This window comes from Lagenorhynchus albirostris, chromosome 15, assembly GCF_949774975.1.
Source record: "Lagenorhynchus albirostris chromosome 15, mLagAlb1.1, whole genome shotgun sequence".
Classification (NCBI taxonomy): domain Eukaryota; kingdom Metazoa; phylum Chordata; class Mammalia; order Artiodactyla; family Delphinidae; genus Lagenorhynchus; species Lagenorhynchus albirostris.
Window position 1 is genome coordinate 325,712 of NC_083109.1, and position 27,667 is coordinate 353,378.

The 27,667-nt window shown below is 49.1% G+C and overlaps 1 protein-coding gene across 4 annotated transcripts; it reads right to left on the minus strand.

The window, feature by feature from the left end:
• Positions 1-3,226: 3,226 nt before the first annotated feature.
• On the minus strand, positions 3,227-27,257 carry PCMTD2 (protein-L-isoaspartate (D-aspartate) O-methyltransferase domain containing 2). Of its 4 annotated transcripts, none has more exons than XM_060123211.1 (6): positions 27,139-27,257; positions 23,387-23,723; positions 18,778-18,880; positions 17,232-17,403; positions 15,341-15,459; positions 3,227-3,810 (listed from the first exon to the last, which is right to left on the minus strand). In XM_060123211.1, exons 2-6 carry the CDS (start codon positions 23,691-23,693, stop codon positions 3,702-3,704), a joined length of 810 nt encoding a protein of 269 aa, XP_059979194.1. In that variant the 5' UTR covers positions 23,694-23,723; positions 27,139-27,257; the 3' UTR covers positions 3,227-3,701. The 4 variants fall into 4 exon arrangements, with proteins under 4 accessions (XP_059979194.1, XP_059979196.1, XP_059979193.1 ...); XM_060123213.1 differs by having other exon boundaries at positions 3,228-3,810; positions 15,336-15,459; XM_060123210.1 differs by lacking the exon at positions 3,227-3,810 and adding an exon at positions 11,769-12,648 and having other exon boundaries at positions 15,336-15,459.
• Positions 27,258-27,667: the final 410 nt, after the last annotated feature.

Sequence of the window (27,667 nt, forward strand, 5' to 3'; positions counted from 1 at the left end):
AGACGGGTGGTCAGTCTGACGCCCACACTGGGGCCTGTGGTCGACATGTGGAGGTGGTCAGCCGGGGGCACGTGTCAGGGAAGGTTCTCGGTGTTTACACAGAAGATGTGAACGTGGGCCCAGATGCAGAGCTGCCTGCAGACGCTGCTACAGAAACCCGATTCTTTCCTGAGAAAACTGGTGGGTGGTCATTCAGGCAACAGGGCAAACTGCTTGCTCTGGAGGCTCTTGTGGGGAAGTGGGGAGTAGCAACAGGGGCTCAGCCTGCATAACCCCAGAAGCCCTCCCGGGACAGCTCCAGAACCGCTTCTGGAATGGCAAGGAGAAGTGGGTCTTCCACCTACTAGGCGTGCAGGAGAGGGCTGGGGTCTGCAGGGCCGCCCTCACCTTCAGGGACCGGCTGGGAGGCTCACAGGACACACCACATGCTTGTGACTTGTGTCCTCACAGCTGAGATGGGTCACAGCACACAGTAGGGATGCCCGGGGGGGAGGGCCCCTGCTCCGGTCACCTCGTGACCCTTCATGCCCCCTCCTTCCCTCGAGGGTCTCTAGGGTGTCTCTTCCCCCAGCAACAAGGGCAGAACCATTACAGTTACCCTCACCCCCGTCCCCCCAGGGAAGCTCATTAGCGGCTTGGTACCCGGCTGGGGGCTGGTCACGTGGTGTGCTCTGCCCTCACCCTCCAAAATGCCGGTGCCCAGAAGGGGAGCCGGGGTTCAGCACGAGCCACATGGTTTGTGCAAACAGCACAGGCGCAGCGGGCTGCCCCTAACGGGAGGCGGGAGGGTTTAGATCAGGCCAGGGAGCTGCTCACCAGCTGCATTAGCTTCCCGGGGCAGCTGTGACAAACGACCACAGAGGCTCAGAGCAACAGAAACCTGTCCTCTCTCAGTCCCGGAGACCAGACGTCTGAGGTCAAGGTGTCCCAGGCCCGCGCTCCCTCCGGAGGCTCCAGGGGAGGGTCCTTCCCGCCTCTTCCAGCTTCTGGGGGCTCCAGGCGTCCCTGGGCTTGTGGCCTCATCCTTCCTGTCTCTGCCTCCATCTTCACATGGTGTCTCCTGTGTGTCTGTGTCTCTCCTCTAGTGTCTTAGAAGGACACTGTCACTGATTCAGGGCCACCCGGATCCAGGATGACCTCATCTCCAGATCCGTAACTAATTATACCTGCTGAGACCCTACTTCCAAATAAGGTTCTTTTCTCAGATTCTGGGAGCCATGACATGGACATAACTTTTGGGGGGACCTCCCCATTCAACCCACCATAGCACCCAGTTCCCAGATGCCAGCCGACCTTCCTCAGGACAGCATCAGGCTGGTGATGTTCTGTCTTTCTGCACGGAGTTGTCTCTTGTTTCTTGTGGTAACAGTGAAGTTGGGTGGGGGGCACTTCTGGCTGACCTCCCGGTCATTCCAGAGACCACGCTGACGTGTCCTTCCCGGGAGGGTGCGAGCACGGCCAGGCCTCCCTGGGAATACTCCACACAGACCGCTCGGTGGTCAGACACCTGCATGGGCTGGACCGGTCCCTGGCACCTTCTACCACATCCACAGCCTGGTGGACTCTGTGCGGGCCTATGACCAGGAGGTGTGGACCGGCAGGATCGGTGGGAGCCTGCCTGCCTGCCATGTGACCTCCAGCCCACCACAGACCCTCCAGTCCTGCCATGGACACCCCCGTCGCATTAACCTCCAAGAGGCCTTCTGGGAGGGGTGAGAACTTGGCCATGAAGAAGACAGGGCAGGCCCTAACTGCAGCAGGTGGAGGCAAGGACTGGGGGTGCTTGGCCATTTGTCCCCCAAAGACCCAGGATGTGGGCTCTGACTTGACGGGTCCACCTCCACCTGGGCTCACCTGGGGGGTCGCTGCAGGGAGAGTGCATCCTTGGGTGATTTTCCAAGTCTCCCCACATCAGCCTCACTCCCTGGGCCCCCCTCCCCCATTAATAGTCTTTAAATAGTACCTCTCACCCAACAGGCCTGGGTGGGAGATTTTAATATTGTGCGGGAGTCCAGCGACCAGCGCCCATGTGTCCTATGTGTCCTGTGTGTCCTGGGAGGGGAGAGAGCCTTGCTCTCACATTCCTGCCCCAGTGCACCTGGGGTCGGGCGCAGCAGACCCAGGCTCTGTTCCGGCAGAAGCTCCCTTTCTGTGAACAGGTCTTCCCCCACTCCCATTATCCTCACTGGGGGCTCAGGAGGCCACAGCATCGGGGCACCTCCAGCACCAGGACCCCACCCTAGGGAATCTCTCAAGAGCAGGGACCAGGCCTGCAGGTGGAGGGGAGGAGGGAGCCGGCCTCTTCAGGATCCCCGGGGCTAGGAAGCCTCCTACGCAGGAGGGCCTTGGACTCAGCTTAACTGCCACCCAGGGTCTCCTACCCCTCCCCTGGTAGGGGGGCCCTTCAGATTCCAGGGCCCCAAGATCCTCCCCACCGACTTCTGCCCCCAACTGCAGGGCTGGGGACCCAGACACCCCCTCCCCGGCTTCTTTTTTCTTGCTCCCAGAATTCCCTGAAGCTGTTATACCCAGGGTTTATTATGGTGAAGGATGCAAGTTAAAATCCGCGAGGACAGGGGGACGAGCGGGGTCCAGCCTCCTCGGCTGTGGCAGCCCAGGGAAGCCCACCTGAGTCCTGAAGTGCAGGGCTTATTGGGGTCTGTCACGTCAATGTGGGGACCGCCATGTGCCTGACCTTAGCCTCCAGCCCCCCGGGGGGGGGGGGAACCCAGGAAGCCCCACCGTGTATCACGCCATCAGCACAGACCAGCCTGGAGCGAGGCCCATGGAGCACGGACACTCCCGTCAGACTCAAGGTGACCTCTGGAGCCAGGACAGAGGCCCGGCCTCTCTGTGCGCAGGTGAACCCACACCGCACATGCCCTGGTGCAGTGCCCATTCCGTGGGGTCAGCATGGGTGCCCGCGGGTCAGCCAGTGTCTGTGTGTCTCAGCCTGTGACCACAGACCACACTGTCCTGCTCTGCTCACAAAAGCGAGGCCAATGGAGGGACTACGGGGGTGGGAACAAAGCCGGGTCATGGTCCGGCTGGGTGAGAAAGGGTCCAAGGAGCGAGAACCCGGCTGCCCTTGCCTGGTAAGCCGAGAGCTGACGTCCACCCTGTGGGCAGCCCCTCTCCCCACGTCCCGAGGTAAGGCTGCCTTTCCTGCACCCTGGGCAGGGTCATGCCTGTGTATACAGCAGGACGCACAGCAGTGCACGCAGCAGGCCTGATGGCTGCCCTTGCCATGTACTTGGGGGCTTGCTGAGGGTGGAACATCCCGACAGGACACGGGCCGACCCCGGGGAGGATGTAGGGGGTGAAGCGTTTGGGAGCCTCTGGAGGGGATCCTCACCTGTCTGCACAGGTGGACTGAGGACACCGACCAAGGGTGGGCAGGCGGGGAGCCCAGGAAGGGTCCTGGGTCATCCCTGAGGCTGGAGGAGGGCTGTGGAGCTGGGGGTGATGGCGGTGGGGACGAGGGGCTGATCACAGGACAGCGAGGAGACAGAGCATCCGAGGCAGCGGGAAAGGTGAAGACTGTGCCCAGTGGGAGGACGGAGAGACCAGCAGGCGGCACTGTAGCCGCGGGTAGCAGGGCTGCTCCCTGCAGGGCGGCGCCAGAGCCCCGCACCGCTGGAAACCCCACCGTGTCCGGATGGGGGATGGGGGCCCGGATGGGTGGGAAGAGTTTGGAAAAGTCACCTGATCTCCACATGTCCTGGGGGAGGGGTTCCCTGCTCTTTCCTTAGAGTCTCCCCACCTGGGGAAGTCAGCACACTCAACAGCGGGTCGCGCACGGCTTGGAATCTGTCGGGAGGATGAAAGGGAAGGGGGGGGAAGGAATGAGAAACAAGCTCTACGTGTTTGGACAGCACATGCCACTCTAATTTCCAATAAGGAAGAGGAATTTCCCAAAGGCTCAGGGTGCCCCTGTAACCAGAATGGGGCTTGAAGCAATCCTGCCACCTTGTGGCCGGTTCCAAAAACAAGTTGAAGACAGTTGCTCAGGGGCAAGGTTGTAAATGACAACTATCGTAGAAAAATGTCTTGGGGTAAGTAACAGAAAAGGACTTGAAAACAAGGCAGAATTGCAGGAACCGGATTGCAAGAGGTAGCTTGGACTCGCCGTTAAAGCACATGAAAGCTGCTCAACATTGCCTACGAGTCAGTTGGCCAAAACGGGTGTACAGGCTGAAACCCACATGACCTTGTGGCCAACCAAACATGCGGGAAATACAAATCAACACTACAGAGATGTAGCACTTTGCCCCAGTCAGAATGGCCAACCTCACAAAGTGTAAAAACCAGAAATGGAGGAGAGGATGTGGAGAAAACGGAACCCTGCTGTGCTGATGGTGGGAATGTCAACTGCTAACAGCCACGCTGGAGAAGGGTATGATGTTTCCTAAAAATTCTAAGAAACAGAGTTACAGGGACTTCCTGGTGGCGCAGACATTAAGAATCCAACTGCCAAGGCAGAGGACACGGGGTCGAGCCCTAGTCGGGAAAGATAACACATGCCGCGGAGCAACTAAGCCCGTGCGCCACAACTACTGAGCCTGTGCTCTAGAGCCCGTGAGCCACAACTACGGAGCCTGGGTGCCACAACTACTGAAGCCTGACACCTAAAGCCAGTGCTCTGCAAGAAGAGAAGCCACTGCAATGAGAAGCCTGCGCACTTCAACGAAGAGTAGCCCCAACTTCCTGCAAACAGAGAAACCCGACGTGCAATAACAGAGACCCAACACAGGCAAAAACAATTACCTAATTAATTAAAACACAACAGAGCTACAGAGCATAGGGCACTACCACTCCTGGGTGTATATCTCGGGATAACCATAAATCCATAGGACACAGGAACTTCAACTATTAGTGCAGCCCTTTTGCAGGAGCCTCGACTTGGAAACAATATACATGTCCTTGGAAGGAAAAAATGGATAAAGAAGATATGGTACTTATGTACAAGGGATTAGTACTCAGACATGAAATCAACGAAATAAGGCCAGTTGCAGCCACTCGGGTGGACTTAGATACGATCATTCTAAGTGACAAAATTCAGACACAAAATGACACAGCATAAGATATCATTTATAGGTGGAATCTAAAAATGGTTACACAGGAACTAAATTACAAAACAGAAACAGGGTCACACATTCAGAAAACACACTTATGGCTGATAAAGGGAAAAAGTGGGGGTGGGGTGAGACATAAACCAGAGGGTTGAAATTAACACAGATACTGTTCCAAAGACCAAATAGGTAATCGACAAGACCTACTCTATAGCTCAAGAACTGGACTCAGCACACTCTAGTCAGGAGAAAAGAGTATATATGACTGGTAAGAATCTTAAAAGAATTTATGGATGTCTCTCTGCAAGTGAAACAAGTGGACGTGCAGCAGCCAGAAAGACAGCATGGAAAATCAGCTACACTCCATTATAAAAATAAATTTTAAAAAAAGACACAGAAAGAAAACGTTACAAAATTCGTTCAGGGCCTGTGATGCAACCTGGATTGACCACATCTAGACCCACAGCTGCATGGGCCCCAAGGCTGGACACTCGTGGGGCTGAGAGGCTGGGTGAGGAGTCAGCAAATGCAGCCCCTTTCGAGTAATCCTGCCTGGTCCCCATTCCATGGATCCCAAACCTCCAAGTGCAGGGGACCCTTCGTACAGCTAAAACATGCATGGGACACCCTGACGATGGTACACCGTCGCATCGGGAAGAGTCTGGAAAAGGCGCCTCATCTCCCCATCTCCTGGTGCTCGGGTTCCCCCCTCCAGCCTCTTTCCTAACAATCTCCCCACTAGGGGAAGTCAGCACCATCAACACCCTGTTTCGCACACTTTGGAATCTGTCCGCAAGATGAACCGGAAGGTGGGGAAGAATGAGAGACAACACCTAGGTGTTTGGACAGGCACATGCCACTCTAATTTCCGAAGAGGAAGTGACGAAAGGCTCAGCTAGCCTTCGGAACTAGAATAAGGCTTGAAGCAATCCTGCTGTAGGGTGGCCAGTGCCCAAAGAAACAAGTTGAAAAGTGGGGCTCAGGGGCACTGCAATTCACAATCGTGCAGGACCGTAAACGATCCCTAACGTGGAAAAATGCCTTGAGGTAAGTCACGAAAGAGGACTTGAAAGCAAGGCAGAATTGCAGGAACAGAATTTCAAGAGGGACATTGGTCTCGCCTCGAAAGCACATGGAAAGGGGCAGAACTTCTTCAACAATGCCGTTGGCCAAAAAGGGCGTACGCGGTTTTCCTGAATATTTTCAGGAAAACCGCGTACGCCCTTTTTGGCCAACCAAGCAGGCGCGCGGTGCAAACCAACACTACAAAGAGGTACAACTTCGCATCAGTCCGAAGGGCCATCCTCACAAAGTGTAAAAACCAGAAATGCAGGCTAGGGCGTGGAGAAAAGCGAGCCTTTTTTCGCTAACTGTGGGACGGTAAATTGCCAACGGCACTCTGGAGAAGTGAAGTTTATTTCCCAAAACATCTAAGAAACGAAGCTACAGAGCATACGGCACTTCCACTCAACGGGCGCGTATCTTGGGAAAACCGAAACTCGACAGGACACAGGCACCACAACGTTTAGTGCTGGTCTGTTTACAAGAGCCTCGACTTGGATACAACCAAAATCTCCCTGGAAGGAAAACATGGATAAAGATGATGTGATACTTATGTACAATGGAATATTACTCAGCCATGAAATCAACGAAATAAGGCCAGTTGCAACAACTCGGGTGTACTCGGGTACGATCATTCTAAGTGACGTAAGTCAGACAGAAAAAAGAGACTTATCCTCAGGTATCAAGTTATAGGTGGAGTATCAAAATTGCTATACACGAACTACATGCCAAGAGACACAGAATCACACATTTGGAAAACGTACTTACGACTGCTAGGGTGCAAAGGTCGGCTGAGGTGAGGCATAAACCAGGAGTTTAAAATGAGCACAGATACCGTTCCATAGACCAAATAGGCAATCAACAAGGCTTACTCTCAAGCTCAAAGGACTAGACTCAGCACACCCTACACACCGGACCCGGACCCGGACCCTGACCCTGACCCTGACCCTAACCCTACCCTAACCCTAACCCTAACTTATAGGTGGCATCTAAACATGGATACAAATGAACAAACTTACAAAACACAAACAGCAACACACATTTAGAAAACACAACTGTGGCTACGAAAGGGGTGGACGGAGGGATAGACCAGGAGGTTGAAATTAGCATACATACCCTTCATGGACAATATAGGTAATCGACAAGGACCTAGTGTATAGCACATAGAACTCAACACGTTGAAATCTCCGGAAGAGAATACGTAAGACTGCTAAGAATATGGAAAAAAATATGTAGATGTTTCTCTTTATGTGAATCAAGTGGATGTACACCAGAAAGGGACACAGCATTGTAAATCAGCTATAATCCACTATATAAAAATGATAAATTACAAAGAGAGAGAGAGAGAAATTCTTAGTAAATTCTTTCAGCAGCGGTGACCCAAACTGGAGTCACATGATGTAGACCCAGAGCTGGCTAGGGCCCTAAGGCTGGACACTCCTGGCGCTGAGAGACACCTGGTGAGGATGTGCCAGGAAATGGAGCCCCACTGCAGTCGTACTGCCTGGTCCCCACTCCATGGGCCCCGTATCTCCAGGTGCAGGGGAGCCAACCTACAGCTAGCCTAACCCTCTAACCCTGAACCTCTAACCTAGATCCTTTAACTCTGATCCCTCAAAACCTCATCCTCTTAATGGACCTTCTAATACTGTCCCTAAGCCTCTAGCCCTGACCCTGACCCTATCTTCTCACCCTGAGCACTGAGCCCGAATTTTTTTAATGAAATGTACAAGTCTTTTATTTTTTTTATTATTTATGACTGCGTTGGGTCTGCATTGCTGCACGTAGGCTTTCTCTAGTTGCAGCGAGCGGGGGCTGCTCTTCGTTGCGGTGCGCAGGCTTTCATCGCAGTGGCTTCTCTCGTTGCGGAGCATGGCCTCCAGGCGCGCGGACTTCAGTAGTCGCAGCATGCAGGCTTAGTAGTTGTGACACGTGGGCCCTGGAGCACGCAGGCTTCAGTAGTTGCGGCGTGTGGGCTCAGCAGTTGTGGCTTGTGGGCTCTAGAGCGCAGGCTCAGTAGTTGTGGCACACGGGCTTAGTTGCTCCGTGGCACGTGGGATCTTCCCGGCCCAGGGTTCGAACCCGTGTCCCCTGCATTGGCAGGTGGATCCTCAACCACTGCGCCACCAGGGAAGTCCCTGAGCCTGAATTTCAATCCTTAATCCTGACCCTCTAACTCTGAACCATACACTACTCCCTAACCCTAACCTCTGACCTGACCATGATCCTACACCACCTTTAACCCTTAACTATAGGCTCGTATCAGAACAGACTAAAAATTTGAACCCTACTCCAATCCCTTGAAGTCGCATGAAGAAGCAGGTAACTCAGATACACTCGTGCGTCACCTGTTCCCTACCTCCCATCTCCTTTCCCCACACCTAAGACCACCTTGCTTCCTTATCCCGTAAGTATCTCAAGCCCCTTGCCTCTGGGGAGGTGGATTTGATATCATACTTGGCTGCCTTGCAACCTCGGCATCTAAGCATTTGGCTTGCTGCATGACAAAGGAGCCTGGTTCCAAACACCATGAGTCCCTAAGCCTTAAGGCAGGGAAGCTTCTATAAAACACATCCTGCTGAAATAACTCCCAGAGACAGTTAGGGTTAACCATGTGACAAAGTCCAGAAAACAAGGGCTCTGTGCTCGCAGTGGGAAGACAACCGTCCCTGCGGAGCCCGCCACACGCCTCCCACCACTCACTCAGGGCTACTGACTGCAGCGGCCTCCTGGCTTTGCTCTCACCACCCCAAACTGTGCTCTAATGGGCTTACAGAAAAACGGCCTGTTGAAGTAAAAGCAGCACGGGCTGTCTGTAATATACTCTGCCACCAGAAAGGGCACCCTCACCCAACCGTGCTGGTGCCCTGATCTCAGACTTCCAGCCTCCAGAACTGTGAGAAATACACTTTTATTGTTCATAAGCCAACTAAAATACCCAATTGGTGTTTTGTTACAGCAGCCCAGATGGATTAAAACAATCAGCAACGGTGTTTAGGAAAAACTGGAATTTTCAATGAAAAAGAAAAACAAAGCTCATTTACGATAGCACCTCAATACTTTTGAGTCTGGACCACGACCCTCTGACCCTGACACTAAATCCTGACCCTGGCCCTGGCCTGACCCCAACGCCGACCCTGAACCCTCATCCTCACCCGCTGCTGCCCCACAAGGTATGATGCCATTACCCAGTATCATTTATTTAACATTTTGACGATATTATAAAACATTCTAACATTTTGACGATTTTCTGTCAGAAATCGTGCCAGGAAACTAACCAGACTCTCTCCAGACGCCTCTGCGCTCATGTAGCCAGACTCTGTCTAGTCCAACTTCCTGTGTTTAATCACATATCACGCCTCCCCTAGGTGTGCTAGAATGGTACAGACTTCAGCAATAATGCAAACGGTGAAAGAAAGCACAGGATTCTAATTTTTTTTTTTTTTTTTTTTTGCGGTACGCGGGCCTCTCACCACTGTGGCCTCTCCCGTCGCGGAGCACAGGCTCCGGACGCGCAGGCTCAGCGGCCATGGCTCACGGGCCCAGCCGCTCCGCGGCATGTGGGATCCTCCCGGACCGGGGCACGAACCCGTGTCCCCTGCATCGGCAGGCGGACTCCCAACCACTGCGCCACCAGGGAAGCCCTGATTCTAATTTTTTAAAGTTTATTTTAAAACATTTTTGAAAAGAAAAATGTAGCCAAGAATTTTAATTCCACACAGGAAACAGAAGCAATGCCAAGAAGGCTAAAGTGCCGTAACTACCTTTATTGGTATCTTTTGTATATCAGTTCATTAAAACCTTTGTTTCATATTTCTTGCATTAATCCCCTGAAAGTTCCAGATGGGCAAAAATATTTTTAAATACACAGCTATTTCTGTATTATATACTTAATATTTATAAATTTGTTATTTGTTTTGCACATGTCTATGGCTGTACTACTTTCAAGACGAAAGTCACATGTAAAAATACAGACTAATCAAAACATAAAAGTCAGCCATTGTCTAGAATGTGGTTTACAATATAGAGCTTGCAGACAACACAGACTATATATATATATAATTCATCTGTCTGAAAACAGAAAGTAGTGTCTCAGACTGACTCTGGAGAAAGGTGCTGACACACAGGGAAACTCACTGATGATTCTCCTTTATGTTTATTAGATAGATCAATACCAAATTATTTCACATATATTATATTCAATATCTATATATATATATCTTGTAACCAAATTCTGGTTTAAAAGTCACAAACCAACATGTAAATACAAAATGTTAGGCAAGGTTTAACATACATAGGGGAAAACATGTCTTATGCCTCGTAAAGACTGTTTACAATCTAGCATAAAGGCAAATGTGGTTGAAACAAAACGAAATCCATACACAATTACAGAAAAACATTTAGTCAAGCCACCTAATATAAAATATTTCAGATATCATGTCCAAAAATGTCCACGTGTTGCAGAGGTCTCTACAAATCAATTAGAATGACGTCAACAAGATCTGCAAACCGAAGTCTTAGCAAGTAAACGTGACTCATGCTTTTCTCTCTGAGACAACGAGGCTTGACGTTCAGTTAAAGGCAGGTAAACACGACTATGAAGAAACCCTTCTTTACAACAGCTTAACGGTACCCATTTAGGGCAATATACCCGCTTTCCCAGCTATGTGTGCACGCAGTGTTCTGTGATAAAATGACTCAGTTACTTTAAAAAAGCATAAATGGCAAAACAAAATAACCAGAACTCCGCGAAGCTGGTAAAACCACAAAGACACTGAAATCCAGCAACACCTGAGAGGCTGAGAGATCAAATGAATCATAAAATCTGGATGACTCTGATTTGGGGTTTAACTTTGGTTAAAACTGAAAAGTCTGAAAAGAACCAATGTTCTGGAAGAAGCAGTGTCACTTGTAAACATCCTGCCACCTAACTAAAAGGACGGCCTCTTCTTCTAGACCCACGACTTGATAAGACAGGAAGCTCTCAACACACAGCGCTGGAGAAGATGGATTCCACAAGTCAAACTTAAGTGAAACTGTTCTAATGCAATGTACCAAACACGCGTTTGTTCTTAGGAAAAATTACAAAACTAACAAATATTTTTCTCCAGAATTATAAAAGATAAAATCTATGAATCAGTACTGTTATGTGATTACAGAACAATAGCCAACTGAAAGAAAAAACAAAACACCAACCCACAGGCCGTCTACATCGTCCCCAATCCATTTCCTGCAGCCAGTACTTCCCACCTGCTCTGAGGACTGAGCCTTAGACACCGTTGACTGTATTTAAAGTTGAGTCAACAGTACTCTCTGTCTCTGGGGCAAAAGTAATGTAGCTCATTACTTACACACAACACTTGTTTCATTCTTCAGGACTTTCTTTGAGGGGATTACTCCATGTTGGTTACTTTAAAGGTAACAAAAGGTGTCAGAAAAAAATGCCTTGGAATTCTTTTGCAATTCCACAAAGACACCTGGCAATCTGATACGTTCATTCCTCTCCCCATCACAATTTTTGTTTTTTAAAATTACAATTGACAACTCACGTAAGATGTAATTAATTTACTTAAAATAAGAGAGGGCTTTTCAATCAAGTATCCACGTTCCAAATAACTAAAACATTTAGTTAAATCTTTTAAATTAATCTTTTAATAAATCTTTAATTACTCGCTGCCAGTAATTAAGAGGTTGATACCGTAAAATTCAAACTTGCACATAGGCATGTCCCACTCAGAAAAGATTTTATACATTTAGCAACTTGTGCTTTTTTTCTCACCTTTTATAAGAAACACAGGTTAATTTCAACTTCAGTTTTCCTTTCTGATGCAGACACGTGTACCTTGTGTAAGAAACGGTCTCCAGGCCACCTCCACGTGTAGACCTCAGCATTTCCTGAGAGTGTGAAGTCAACCCCTCCTCCAGGAGACTCTCGCCCTTTTGAGACATTCCCCCTTGCACCTTATGTTTGTCAGACTGTGTTTACAGAAATCAGATGACTGGATGAAAACTCTACAGGACAGTCAAGGACAGACGAGAAGACGAGATGCAGAGCAGGAGCCCCTTCCTCCTCCAGTGCACCTGCTGTGGGCAGCCCTCCAGGAAGGCTTGGCCTCCTCCCCTGGACCACAGACTTACTTTTCTCTGTAATAAAGCAGGTAGTACTTCAGGGGATCTGGCAGAGGGAGGCTCAGGACCTTCTCACGCAGGAAGTTCACCGGGGGCTCGGGCTTGGTGTCCGGCGGGGTTGTCACCTCTTCTTCTTGCCGCTCGTCTTCCAGGTCTCCGCAGCTGGTGTCATCAGAGGGGTTGGCGATCCGACTGGCAAACACCTCTTTGTCCAAAAAGACAATCGTTTCCATTCGGCGGCGGCGAACTCTCCTCCGTTTAAACCTGGGAGTGTTCTTCAGTCCGTTCCCGTTTTTGTTCACAGCTTCCTGGTGGATGACCTTCTTAATGGTGCCCCGGATGGCAATGCGCGCCAGGTCCTGGAGGCTGCGAACCGCCAGGGGTGCTGTGCAGACAGCGAGACTGTCAGCCTCACCCTCGTGACACCACAAGGTCTAGACACCTGAGAAAATTCTAACCACATTTTCATTTACTGGCATATTTACAAACACATTACAAGAATAGGACAGTGCTGTAGGCAAATGTTAATTATACTCTAATTTGCATTCATATGGTATTTTTCAAAAGATATTTTCAAATGCACTGACCTTTAAATCAGATAAGAAAAGGAAGCAGTACTGCTTGGCTAATCAATCAATGGAAGAATAAGAACCAGGGTTACAGCGTTTGGTTCTTTGACAACCGGCTTCATTTCCCTATTTGCCGTGTTCAGTGATGCATTGTCTCATCCAGTAGAAATACAGTGACCACATGGCTCTACAATTCTTTTATCTGTTTTAATATTTTCACAGTATTTCAGAAATTTAAGAATTTGTTCCTTTTTTATTAAAGTAGAGAAAAAGCAGTTCCAAAACATTTTTAAGAACAAAAGTCCCAAAGCACATCAAGGAAAACTAAAATCTGGTAATGAAAGCTCAAGTTGGGCAAATGTGTAGGCAATACACACATGGCAACACAAGGGCTCTTCTGAGGTAAGAGAATCACTAGGGGCCATGTGCTTACATGCATGACACTGAAAGTCAGCACCACTTCTTACCCCCCGAACCTAACTTCTCCAAAAAGTAACAACGCAAACTATTCGAAGGGCTCCTCTGTTGCCCACATCTCTGACCAGAATCACAGAGGCCCGAGCAGAACCTGCACAGCGCCCAATGCCCTGGAGGCGCCCCCGGCTCGCAGCACCCTCCTCCCCTTTGTCAGGACACTGCACTCGCCCGGCCCTCACACCCCGCCACGCCGAGCAGGAGGTGGTGGCAGCACTCCTCCCCCGCCACTCCACTTGCTGTTGCCCCCTTCTCAGACCTCCCACGGGCCAGCTCTGGCCTCTCCAGCTCACCCCGAGGCGCCGTCGGTGGGGGCCGCCTCATCCCCTGGCCTCCTCCTCTTCCACCCAGCCCGGCGAGCTCCTCTCCGCTTATCCTATTAGTCCTTGGTTTGACATCCATCCCGTGGCTTCAAATAACACAGGGCAGCCAAAGGCTCCCCAGGTTCTAACCCAGTCCTGCTGGGGTCAGGGCCTCCTGCAGACCCGCCTCCATAACATGCCAGCCACCTCAGGCCCATCTCCCTCCTCAGACAGGCCCTACACGCCTCCTGAGCCCCTGCCGCTGGAGCCCCGTGTCTTAGCTTCAGTCTTTATCTCTTGCCCAGAAAATCCCAGCGGCCTCCTGACCAGCTCAGCCTGCACTCTGGTCACTCACCCGTCCATCCGAGAGCTGACCCCATCCCCTGTGCAGCACACGACCACATCCTCACGGCCTCCGTGCGCACTGCCCTCATCGACGTGACTCTACTCGTCTAAGAACCTCTGGTCCGGGAGACAAGATCACAAGTTCCCTTCAGGAGCCCGAAATAGCATCGACATTGTTCATTGTGCCACGTCTGCTTTGAAGCCTCAAAACCCACATCTCGGGGTACCCTCCACGTCTTCATGATTCTTACCCAGGCATGATCAAGACACTTGTCGTAGATCCCACCTGTGACCTCACCTTCTGAAATTCTGCAGGGGCTCTGGAAGGCCGTGCCCTCCCCACCCACGGGCAGTGCCTGCCTACCCATTCCGGTGGGATTTTCAGGGAGCACACATTTGACAAATTCACCCTCCCCTGACCACCAGGGAATCCAGAATACAGAGGTGCCACATCTTCTATTTAGAGTTTTTTTGGGGGGGGGTTGTTTTTTATTTTTTGGCTGCGTTGGGTCTTCGTTGCTGCGCGCGGGCTTTCTCTAGTTGCGGCGAGCAGAGGCTACTCTTCATTGCAGTGCTCAGGATTCTCATCGCGATGGCTTCTCTTATTACAGAGCACGGGCTCTAGGTGCGCGGGCTTCAATAGTTGTGGCACATGGGCTCCGTAGTTGTGGCTCGAGGGCTCTAGAGCGCAGGCTCAGTAGTTGTGGCGCACGGGCTTAGTTGCTCCGCGGCATGTGGGATCTTCCCAGGCCAGGGCTCGAACCTGTGTCCCCTGCACTGGCAGGTGGATTCTTAACCACTGTGTCACCAGGGAAGTCCCCACATCTTCTATTTAAAACATGGGACGGACTCTACCACCTACATGATAAACTCGGGTCTAACCCACCTGCCCACCTCACATTCCCACGACCCCCACTCTGGCGAGCTCCTCTCCGCTTACGCCTATTAGTCCTTGGTTTGACATCCATCCCGTGGCTTCAAATAACACAGGGCAGCCAAACACTGCTAACCCTAACCCTGACCCTGACCCTGACCCTGACCCTAACCCGGACGTCCCCGGCACACGTGCCCCGCACACCAGCGACGTCCAGCTCACGGCCAGTGTGCCTCTGCTCATGCTTCTCTTCCCTTCTCTTTCTTTCTAGGGGTTCCTTTTCATCCTTGAATAGCAAGCACAAACATCCTAAAATAACCCGAAATAGGCTAAACGTAGACTATAATTTTTTGAGTGACTTTTTAAACATCACTTGTAAAACTTTAAAGGCTTCAATGGGTGGAAAAGTGTTCTTTAACATTAAAAGGTTTCTTATGAATTTTATTTCTCTTCAAATTCTAATGACAGTGAAAAGATCTAAACAGTAAGCAAGAATCTTCATACTCACGTAACTGGACAAGTCTTGATTCTCCTGACTCCGACTGGCAGGGCTGGACGAGTGGAGCAAAAGACACAGCCAGAATCTTTTTGGTTTCCCAGGCGGAAGGACCCGTCCGAGTTATCTTAGTCAACTATCCCAAAGACAAAACGAGGAGATTCAAAAGGTCTGACTACTGGTAGTGTCGATTTAAATATAATCATTCCTATACACAACCTGAAAAAACACAGACACTAAAAATGAAAAACCCTGACAATACGGGCCTGCAATGTGCCCATAATGCGATGTGACAAGAATTACACGTAACTTAATGATATTCTTGCAAATATACTCAAGCTGCTAGTACAGAAAATATATCTAACAGGGAAAGAAGTTAACGGGTGACAAGAGGAAACAATCAGAGAAGGAATGTGGGGATTCTGATGAGACAACCTTCTTGGACTCTACAGAAAAAGTGCACGTGGCGGGGGAAACGTAAGGAGATGGGGCGATTCTCAAGTACAAGTCGTTAGAGACCCTCACAACCAGCTGCGATGCTTCAGCCTAACGGAGTCCTGGGCTGTGGTTTCTGGAGGGTGGGAACTGGAAAGAGACCATCTCGCCCCCACTAAACAGCAGCGGGAACCTCTCGAAGGCAAATGGCCTGATTGCTTCAACAAATAAATTGCAAGAAAGAAGGAAAACTTGGAGATTAACAACACCAAAGAGGTAATCCACCAAGTGCAGGACACAGCCCTAAATGGGGTCCCATTCAAGTAAGCTGTTCAGCCTGGTTTTGAGACAATCCGGAAAACCTGAATGCTAGCTGGACGCTTCAAGATATTAAGGAATTACTATTAACTTTTTTAGGCTGATAACGGTTTTGTTATGAAGTTTAAAAACACAGAGCCCTTATCTTTTGCAGATACAAACTGAAATATTGAAGAATATTTTCTTTCTTTCTTTTTTTTTTATTAAGGACGTTCACTACAGGCTTTACATAACAGTAAATAACAATAAAAACGACATACAACCTAATGTCTGATTATAGGAGCCAGATAATTAACTGGTCAATGGTTCAGCCGGCTACCACATAAGCACTAAAAAACGATGGTGTGGACTATTAAGTAACTTAAAATCATATTCACAAACTCTGTTAAGTAAAACACCTTAGTGTACAATAACCTTTTTGAAAGGATACAGACGAAGAGGAGAGGGCTACAAGAATCACACGCTAACAGTCTTTAGGGACTGTGAATAGTTTTTCTTAATGTTCACATCTTCTGGATTTTCTAAAATAAATAATTACTTTTCAAACAAAATGAATTGAATGCTAATATTTTAAAACTGAAGAGAATTTCACCAAAGCGCACAGTCTCCTAACATTTGTCACTTCTGTTTTTCCTAGTTGTTTGGGACGGATAGGTTGCTCACTTATTGCAATCTGTTTTCCCAATGAAACACAGTATCTAAAACATACAGAAACATGCGTAGCCAAGTAGACCTGGACGAGATTCCCACTCAGCAAGGGGTTCTGTACAGTACCCGCCACCATGGAATTTAACGACTAGACGAGCTACCAAAATAGAATTACTCTAATATTTTTTTTTATGTGTACTGTAATTCCAATACTAGAAAAAGCATAAAAGAATAGCTAAGGGGGGGCGGGGGGAGGAGGGGGAGAGGACAGAAAAGACGAGGAGGGAGGAGAGAGAGGGCGGCAGGTCAGCCTTGCAGTGCAGGCTCTGGGATGCCCGCCTGAGTCAGGACCTGCCCCGCCTTGGCTGCCTCTACGGCCTGTCTCCTCCTCAGTGAAATGGAGGACATTGTTACAAGAGTTACGAAGGAAAGTGCACGTCAGATCCCCGGAACCGACGCTGGCAGGCAGCTAAGTGTGCAAAACCGTGGGTTACGTGGGGACCTGACCTTCTCTTCCAGCGGCATGACCAGGACGCCCCCGACTTTGAGGAGGCTCTTCATGTACCCCTCGTGCTGCTTCTGCACGCCTGCCCCGCAGTACACCCGGTCGTACTGAGAGCAGCCTGGAGAGATCTCCAGGCAATTGCCGGTGACGAAGGAGGGCTCGCAGAAGTCAAACCTGAAGCAAACAATGTTTTCCGCAACTAAATATATCACATTAGAACAAGCCTATATAGTAAATCTACACTAAACACGGGTATGTTTTCATTGCACAATCCCACAGCAACATAGCAAAATCAGAGGCAGAAGCTGGACACCAGACTTCAGGAAGAATTACGCTAGTAATAAGCAGAACCCTAGAAATTCCAAACCAAATATTGTGAAAGTCAATATCATAGGCGCAATCCAAGCTTAAATCACCCAAGCTCCAAGCATCACTACTGGCTATTTTTATTACCTTATTTTATTATCTTCTATCTTTATTATCTTATTCAAGATCTACTAACCGAGTAAAAAGAGGGAAAATTATATTTGGTTTTTCTAAAAATTTTAATCCCTAAAATAAGAACTTTAACGCTTTGTTTTAAAATGCAAGAGCCAGCTACATGGCGCCATTTAAAGACAAATGTGGGGCTTCCCTGGGGGTCCAGTGGTTAAGATTCCGCGCTCCCAACGCAGGGGACCCAGGTTCGAGCCCTGGTCAGGGAACTAAGGTCCCACATACTGCAACTAAGCCCATGCACCACAACTAGAGAAGCCCGCACGCCGCAACTAGAAAGCCTGCACAGCCAAAATAAATAAATAAATTTAAAATAAAAAAATAAAGACAAACGCAACAATTCCATTTTGCAAACAAGTAGGCGATAAAATGTTGTCTCTACTGGAAACACGAAAATTGGGAAAAATGAACATTCTATTTGTTCTCTTATACTGGTGAGAAATTACCTTCAGGTATCATAATTAAAAAACTTGGGCTGCCCTGGTGGCGCAGTGGTTAAGAATCCATCTGCCAACGCAGGGGACACGGGTTCGAGCCCTGGTCTGGGAAGATCTCACATGCCGCGGAGCAACTAAGCCCGTGCACCACAACTACTGAGCCTGCGCTCTAAAGCCCGTGTGCCACAACTACTGAGCCAGCGTGTCATAACTTCTGAGCCCACGTGCCACACCTTCTGAAGCCGTGCGCCTAGAGCCCGTGCTCCACAACAAGAGAAGCCACCACAGTGAGAAGCCCGCACTCCGCAACAAAGAGTAGCCCCTGCTCACCGCAACTAGAGAAAGCCTGTGCACAGCAACGAAGACCCAACGCAGCCATAAATAAATAAATTTGTAAAGAAAATAAAAATTAATAAATAAACAAAAAACGTAAGGCCCTTAAAAACACAAAATATTTTAAGAATAATTAGAACAGATACACACATATCCCTGACTCTCCTGCCACAGTTTAATCATGTTTCCTGGAACACGAACAGTAATAAACTGATTTCTTTCCATTTAATCCAAAGTTTAAGTTATAACTGACACCCAGAACCACAGACAGATTTGATCTTACTTGTCGAAGCTGTCACTTGTCCTGATGAAAAAGTCCAGCTTCTGCTTCGCATACTCTGTCACATCTGAATGGAGTTCCACCCCGTGGTTCACACCAAAAGGACCTAAAAGGTTTCAGGATAAGAAAACATGTAGAATTAGGGCGAGAACCCCTACTCTTTATTTGTTTCATAGACTACAACACATTTGATTTGGCATGTATAATTACAGAAATACACGTTATTGGGCCTAAATCACCCAGCCCAATATTAAAATACGCAGGCTGGCCTCTGCTCACCACATCACCAATACTCTTTCCCACAGCTTCCTAAAGCCTGGACCTCCCTGTCCTCAAACTTCCACGGAATCATTTGAAAATGTAAAAAAGCCAAGGCCTGTAACCAAGAGTTCAAAGTGCCACTAATGAATTAAAGAAGAAACATGTATTTGCAAATGAAAGTGGACACAGGCCTGTTTTCCATCAAAGGTCTCCCCAAACACTCAGATATGGTGTTTAAGTCTCACAAAATAGGTTTTAATCATCATTAAAATAAAACTATAATTCCAAAATCAAAATGAAACTTTTTTAATCCAAAGAAATTTATCAGTAACTGGAAATAAAGCTGTGAGAAAAGTTAGGAGCCCACTTGATGAAAGCGCTTCCTCCACATACAAACGCCTCTGGGTTAAATCTCGGTGAGAACTATTGACACAAACAGCTTCGTTAAATCTCTGTGTTGTAAGAATCCATTTGTATGAAGGTCGGACTTCCCTGGTGGCGCAGTGGTTAAGAATCCGCCTGCCAACGCAGGGGACACGGGTTCGAGCCCTGGTCCGGGAAGATCCCACGTGTCGCAGAGCAACTAAGCCCGTGTGCCACAGCTGCTGAGCCTGCGCTCTAGAGCCCGCAAGCCACAACTACCGAGCCCACGTGCCACAACTACTGAAGCCCATGCGCCTAGAGCCCGTGCTCTGCAACAAGAGAAGCCACCGCAATGAGAAGCCCACGCACCACAATGAAGAGTAGCCCCCGCTCACCACAACTAGAGAAAGCCACGTGCAGCAATGAAAACCCAATACAGCCAAAAATTTTTTTAAAATAAAAAATAAAAATAGGGCTTCCCTGGTGGCACAGTGGTTGGGAGTCCGCCTGCCAGTGCAGGGTACACAGCTTCGAGCCCTGGTCCGGAAGGATCCCACATGCCGCGGAGCAGCTGGGCCCGTGTGCCACAGCTGCTGAGCCTGCGCTCTGGAGCCCGCGAGCCACGGGTGCTGAGCTCGCCTGCCGCAACTGCTGGGGCCCGCATGCCTGGAGCCCGTGCTCCGCAGCAGGACAGGCCGCCACGGTGAGAGGCCCGCGCACCGCAACGAGGAGCAGCCCCCGCTCGCCGCAGCTGGAGAGGGCCCTCGTGCAGTGGCGAAGACGCAATGCAGCCAAAAATAAATTTAAAAAAAAATGCAAAAAAGAAATTAAAAAATAAATTAAATTGAATTAAATTAAAATAAAAACATTTGTATGAACGTCAAAACAGGTAACGCTCATCTGTGTGATGGAGGTGAGCATCTTCCCCCTTCTGGAGGGGTGGGGTCCTGCTATGGGGCGGGGCCATGAGGACCTCTGGGGCACAGACTCTACTCTGCATCTTGTTCTGGGTGATGCTTACATGGAGGTGGATGTAAAACTCACCAAGTTCCACGCTTCACACTTGTTACTTTACTACGGGTAAGTTATACCTCAATTTAAAAAAATCTGCATGTGAAAATGAACAGGGCACATAGGGTTTTATTTAAAAGACATACAGGGACTTCCCTGGCGGTCCAGTGGTTAAGACTTCGCCTTCCAATGCAGGGGGTGCGGGTTCGATCCCTAGTTGGGGAACTAAGATCCCACACGCCTCGGGGCCAAGAAACCAAAACATAAAACAGAAGCAATTCTGTAACAAGTTCAATAAAGACTTTAAAAATGGTCCACATCAAAAACATCTTATAAAAAAATAAATAAAAGACATACATATAAAGTCACAGTGCAGCATTCAACCCTACAGTCCAACAGAAATCCTGGTAAATGCAACCCTCTGTGCGCCCACAGCTTTGCACTCTGCCACTTGGTTCATCTGGCCCCTTCCTGGTGCAGCAGCCTGGCCCCAGGCCCAGGCCTCCCTGCCTCTGCTGGATGACTCACGCACTCTCCTTTCTCAACACCTGTCACGTACAGAGCTGCTGCTATAACATTCTCTCATCAAAACACAGCCTACAGGCATCCTTGGTGGCTCAGTGGTTAAGAATCCGCCTGCCAATGCAGGGGACACGGGTTCGAGCCCTGGTCCAGGAAGATCCCACATACCGCAGAGCAACTAAGCCCGTGCGCCACAACTACTGAGCCTGCGCTCTACAGCTCGCGAGCCACAACTACTTAGCCCACGTGCCACACCTACTGAAGTCCACTCACCTAGAGTCCACACTCTGCAACAAGATAAGCCACTGCAATGAGAAGTCCGCACACCGCAACAAAGAGTAGCCCTCGCTCACTGCAACTAGAGAAAGCCCGTGCACAGCAAGAATAAATAAAAACTAACTAAATAAATAAATAACCCAACGCTGCCAAAAATAAATTAAATAAATAAATAAAATATCATTAAAGAAGAATAAACATAGTTATAAAAAGAAAAACCACAGCCTACCTGAGAAGTCACATTTCCAGTGTTTATATCACATCCACATTACTCCGTTTCCATCCCCACTGCTCTCTTGGTCACAACTTGCCTTCTTTCCCCCACTCATCATGTTCTCACCAGCCCCTCACCTTTGTTAGGCACTTATTGAGGACACACCTCCTATTCCCAAGAAGCTTCACACCAGACTAAAAACACATATCCCCTGACCCACCCCAATAAAAAGAACTAAAAGCGGAGGGAGTACAGGGGGCAGGCAGAATGGTGGCACCAAAGACACAACACTGAAACTAGTCCCACAAGGCCCCCCAAGCAGGGCATCACACGACACTTTCAGGTTAAGCTGACAAGTGCTGCGTCCTCCCCACCGCCAACTGGGACCTCACGAAGGGAGCGCCCTCAGCAAAGGGGTGGAGCCGCAGAATGAGCACAGGAATGTGGCAGAAAGGCTGCGGTCAGAGAGTAAGAACCCCTAAGTCAAACGAAACACTTCAAGCCTCACATCTGCAGGCACTGGGAGGCCAGCAAGGTTTTCACCTCTGCAGTGATCTGCACGAAGCACCGTCGCGGCTGAATGAACCAGACAGGGAGGCCCAGGACACACAGCATCCAGACGGTGAGAACGGTCCAGTGCGCACAGCTTTCTCCCTGCAGATCCAAGATGGCTACCCGCGAATGCAAACTCTCAAGTTACCTCCTTCAAATACATCAGAGCACCACGCAGTGTCCACTGCGGCCGAAAACACAGCTTTCCTTCCTTCAGAACTCTCCTCCCCTAATAACTAGTGAAATTCCCAAGAAAGAGGGGACTCAGAAAAGACAAACAACAACATCAATTGTAAGCCATTTCTTTATAACTTCTACACAACATCAAGTGCAGCAGGTCAGCTGAGGTTTACTTTAAGTCACCTTTTCCTGAGCATTTCATTTCTTTTCAATAGCATTTCTAATCTAACCAGTTTGATAACCTGACCACCTTATCCTTAGCTCCTCCAATTTTTCAGCTCCAACAGAGGGAATTATAATTCACTAATTCCGGAATGATGAATAACCCGGGCTCCCTTTGCAAAGCAGTTTCAATCCAAATTAAGTTCAAAAAGCATTTAGCTTAAAAAAAAAAAAAACTTCACATTTAATAATCTGAGGGTAGCAACTTATAGCCTAAAGTCAGATGATCAGAATCTCAAAACTTCAGCAAATTCTAAAGTATATGAACTTATAAAGAAACCAAAAGTTTCACTCCGTATCCACAAAAAGCAACTGTTACTGCTAAGATTTTCTTAAGTGCCTGTATCAACCACAAAGAAACAATATTGTGATGGATCGCTAATGGTTTAAACATGACTTTAAAGCCGTTATTACTTGAAATCGCCGATATTCGGAATCTTGGAACACTGACCCGGTAACGATGTTAAGATACTTAAGCCGAAAGCTTTGATATTTAGCAAACCTGGGAAAACAGGCTAAATGGCTTCGAATGAGATAACTTGTGAAATCCTTCCCATCCCTGGAATATATTTAAAAACAAACAACTTAAAGTATTAACTTTTTTAGTATTAAAACAACAAAAACAAAAACTGCTTGGAAGAACTTTAACTTCCAGGGGACTTTAAAGTTAACTATTCCCAGTTTAGAGACCATGACAGGGCAGACTGAGTGACTGTATTAATTGAGAAATGACCATGAGGTCCAGATTTATACCATGTCTAGGTCCTCCGTCGTCCAAAAGGAGGGTGTGCCGATCAGATGTTGGAGGTGCAGGCTGGGGGGACAGGAAAGCTTCAGAAGGACCCCTCTGTTCCTTATGGGGATTTCTCGATTAACACAATCACCCCCCACCCAGGGACTGTGTGGACACCACGACGGCCGGGAAGGCCGAGGGCAGTTACAACTCGGTCTCCACAAAAGGACACGCTGCCGGCAGGCTCTCCCTCCTACGTGGGACAGAGCCAGACTCACCGAGGATGAGCCCCACCATGGAGCTGAGGTAGCCGGTGCCGCTGCCCAGGTTCAGGAAGGAAAGGCCAGGCTGCAGGTCCAGGGCCTCCATCACCTCCGAATAGATGCACGGAGCGGAGAGGTGGATGTTCCCGTGCTTCCACGCCAAGTCCTTGTACGCGTTCTCCTTAAACTCCTCGAGGTAATAGTCGGCGCGGTCAACAGCTCGGAAGGCCTGCTCCACCAGCTCGGAGCGGATGTACTGCGCCGCCTTCAGATGGTCTATCAGCTCGTCGTTGTCTTCACCAGCACTCACCGCGCCTCCCATCTTCGGGACCGCGCTTACGGAAAGCTGCCGCTTTAAGATTTTTAAAAGGGCAATTCATACTAAAGGTTAGAGCGGAGCAATAAAAGTTCTAAACACATACCAATTTCAGATTCTGAGTTCTGAAAGTAATACAGATGGAATATATTTAGTCATCACCCACCCCTCCCACCTTACCCTCCTCCACTCCCAAGAATGCCAGATTCAAAAAAAAAAAGTTAAATTTGAAATTCAATTATATCCATCCAAAAATAAGTTTGTAATTTATAGTATGGACTGAATACAGATGAACATGCAATACCTAAAACATAGCTGACGACTTAAAAACATCATTAAAGTATGAATTCAAAACTTTACTAAAAGTCATCATTCTAGAAAGTCAAGCATTTAGGATTAAAATCATCTTGAATATACACCTATCTCTTTTTTTTTTTTTTTTTTTTTTTTTTGGTCGGGTCTTAGTTGCGGTATGTGGGCTCTTTCATTGCGGCATGCGGGCTTCTCTCTAGTTGTGGCATGTGGGTTTTCTCTCTCTAGTTGTGGCGCGCAGGCTCCAGGGCACGTGGGCTCTGTAGTTTGCAGCACTCAGGCTCTCTAGTTGAGGCACACGAGCTCAGTGGTTATGGTGCCGGGCTTAGTTGCCCCGCTGCATGTGGCATCTTAGTTCCCCGACCAGGGATCAAACCTGCGTCCCTTGTATTGTAAGGCAGATTCTTTACCACTGGACCACCAGGGAAATCCCGAATATGTATCTATCTTAACAGGTATATATCCACATATGGAAAAATCATTGAATGTAAACATAAAAAGAGAGCAGATATGTCTACTAGAAAATCATTCTAATATCAACCTCTTTGAATATTTCAAGTGCAGCAACGAAAACCCAACACAGCCAAAAATAAAAAATTTTTATTTAATTTAAAAAATAAAAATATATAAAATAAATTAAAGATTTTAGAGCTGAATATTAGACTTCCAAATCACTAGGATCTTCCAATTATTAGATTCTCACCCCCACTCTAAATTGTTTCACAGTCCTTCCTGGTTACACTCCACGGCCAGTTAACTCTGCCAGATGGGATAAAGCGCTAATGAGGTCAAGTTTAATCCTGGGCGAGCCACTTAGTTCTGAGGCTAAGGCCTATAGCCCTAGTCTTGGACAGTCATCTTAAAATTGGGGTCACTAGTTAAAAGTCGGGTCATGTTTGCTTGCTTCAGGGAAATGTCTGGCACCCACACATCCTCCAGGACGGACCTGAAAGCCACCTCTTCACCCAGAAGCCTGCAAAGTATAATGTTCTATCCTCAGAAAGCAAACACGAAGTATATGTTGGGTATGTTTCATTGTCTATTAAGTATTTATCCCTTATTTTCAACTTTGCCTCACTTTGAAAGTTTATTCCACGTGCAAAGGCTAGGTTTTTAGTAAAACTAGCAACTAACTACAACCTTTTTACAGGCACCACCTGCCCGTCACGACCTCATTTTGGCTTTACGACATTATTAGGCATATTGGGACTGAGAAGTTATTCTCGTGATCACACACCAGTGTGAAAGGACAGGGCTGCCATTCAACGCCGGGCCTATGTTCTTTACCCCACACCAAATACAGCTTTAAAAAATCCTCAAGGGAGCAAAATTCTTTACCAATGAACACACTGGTAATCTCTACCCAAAATGACAGACGAAATAACTACGTGGTAACCCTATCTGCTGCCACTGGTAGGCTGCACGCGATAACCTGTAGGATCTGATATTTACTATTAACTTTCCCTGGCAATCTAACACTCCCTCACACTGCAAACAATCACTGCTTATTACTGACCACGAATGTGATCAGTCCTAACGCCACCAAAAACACGAACAACAGGTTAAGAGGTGTCCTTGCCAAACCAAATCTGGACCTACAAGCCACTCAAATTCAATTTTTCAAAATAATGGCAAGTCATTTTTCGGATGCTGCACTCGACTATACTTTGCAACCCTGAATTCACCGCTCCGCAGTAACCGGGCACCACCCAACAAGAAAGCCTTACTCTAATGCTGCTTCTTCCAAAACCAGCCGTAAGGGCACAGGGAGGAGACAGCGCTCATCCATCTGGAGCAGGACCAGGCATCGGAAGGTCTCAGGTGGACAATCGAGGAGGCTGTGACAGTGGCCAGGCTAACGGAGCATGCAGCTCTGATAGCCGGGGCCAAGATTCAAGTCGACGGTGGGTTTATTAGGCTACTTATTAAGTGCAACATGGACAAAGTAACTCAGCTGGATGAGCTGGGGAGAAGGAACCAAAACCACACCTCCTGCCGCAGGAATAATGGAAGAAATGGAGACTTCTTTCATTTTGAAAACCAAAACTCTCACAAGGAATGCAGAGGGATTTTTTTTTCCAAGTACTCGAAAGGCTGCCATATACACACTATACACGAGCCTGATAAAAGCCAAGCCAGTGGAACACGTGTCGGATGGAGATAATTTCTGCTAAACACACAAAAAAATGCTTTCTAAAACTGGAACTGAAAATACTGACACGTTGTCCGAACGAGGAGTCTCTCCCCGCCAGGGATGTCCCGCGCCAAGTACAAGCAGGGAGGGGGCCCAGGCGCTGGTCTCAGGAGCCGAAACCCACCATCTCCAAGGGCCCCTCCCACCCTAGCGTATGGCTCTATTTCCCCCCAGCAGAGCCACAAGTTCCGACTTGTTTATACAGGAACCTGCCGGTCTACCCAACACTGAGAATGCAGTTGTTTACTTCAGCCCCTCCTTGGTCAAAAAGAACGAAGAAAACGTTGACAAGCACATGAGCGAAGGGGGGAGATAAAGGACTTCTCTGATGTGCAAACATCAACTTGGGAGACACAGGCCCTCGCAAACACAAACAAAACACACGCACCAAAGCCCGGCGAGCTCTCCTTTCCCAACGGAAGGCGTCTTTCAGGTCTTGCCTGAAGCTAAGTCCCCAAGGCTTGAAGGGCCAATACTTCCTTAACAGACTGTCACCTTCTGAAAAGGTACAACCTGTTTCAAACCTTGGTAACTCTCCACTTGCCGTGCTAATTGCAAATGTTTCCTACTTAGTAAGTCAGGGACGAGCTACGCGTCTGGAGAATTAAGTCAACCCAAGGGGTGTAAGCAATGCGCACCTGGAGAGACCTCGGGAACCCCCGGAACGCTGGAGGGCGGACCCCCGGGGAGGGGGGAGGGGCGACGGGAGACGCCTGGGACGCGGAGGGGTGTTTATGCTTGGGGGTGGGGAACGAGAGGACAGCGGAAGAGGACAGGAAGACGGGGAGAGGAGAATGCGGCCCTGGGGGAGGGTCCGGGAGCCCGGGACCACGGGAAGGGGAGGGGTGGAGAGGAGGGAGAGAGGGGGAGGGGGCCGAGGGGCCGCACCGCCCCCATACCCCGCTGCAGGCCGGGCCGAGGGCGGCGGCGGCGGCGGCTCAGTACCTCCTGGCTCGGCGGGCCCGCGGAATCGGCCGCTGGGCCGCACCTGCAGCTCTTCTGGCGCCCCTCGCCAGTCCGCCTCCCACTACGCAGCCCCGACCTCCGCCGCCGTCAACATCCACCGCGCCACTGCGCCTGCGCGCCCGAACGCCCTACTGCGCGTGCGCCCGGGTCCAGCGTTTAAAGGGGCAACGGCGCAGCGGAGGGCCCCATCCAGACGCCCCGGCCGGCCACGCGCTCCGCTGGGAGGCGGAAGTCAAAGGGCAGCCGCAGGTGAGCGTTAACTGTTCCGCGCCCCACCGCAAGCCAGGACTCAGCTGTGACCACGACAGGCAGGGCTCACTCCTTGGAAGTGACCTTCCAGGAGGGGACCGACCGGTGAGGAAGAAATGAAAACACAGGGGATGGACAGCAACTGGCGGCGGCGGCGGCGGTGGCTACTGTGGCTTGGATGACACGGAAGGGACATTCCAGCGAAGATCTGCAGGACCGGAAGGATCCAGCTGTGCCAAGAGAGGGTCCAATGGCTGCA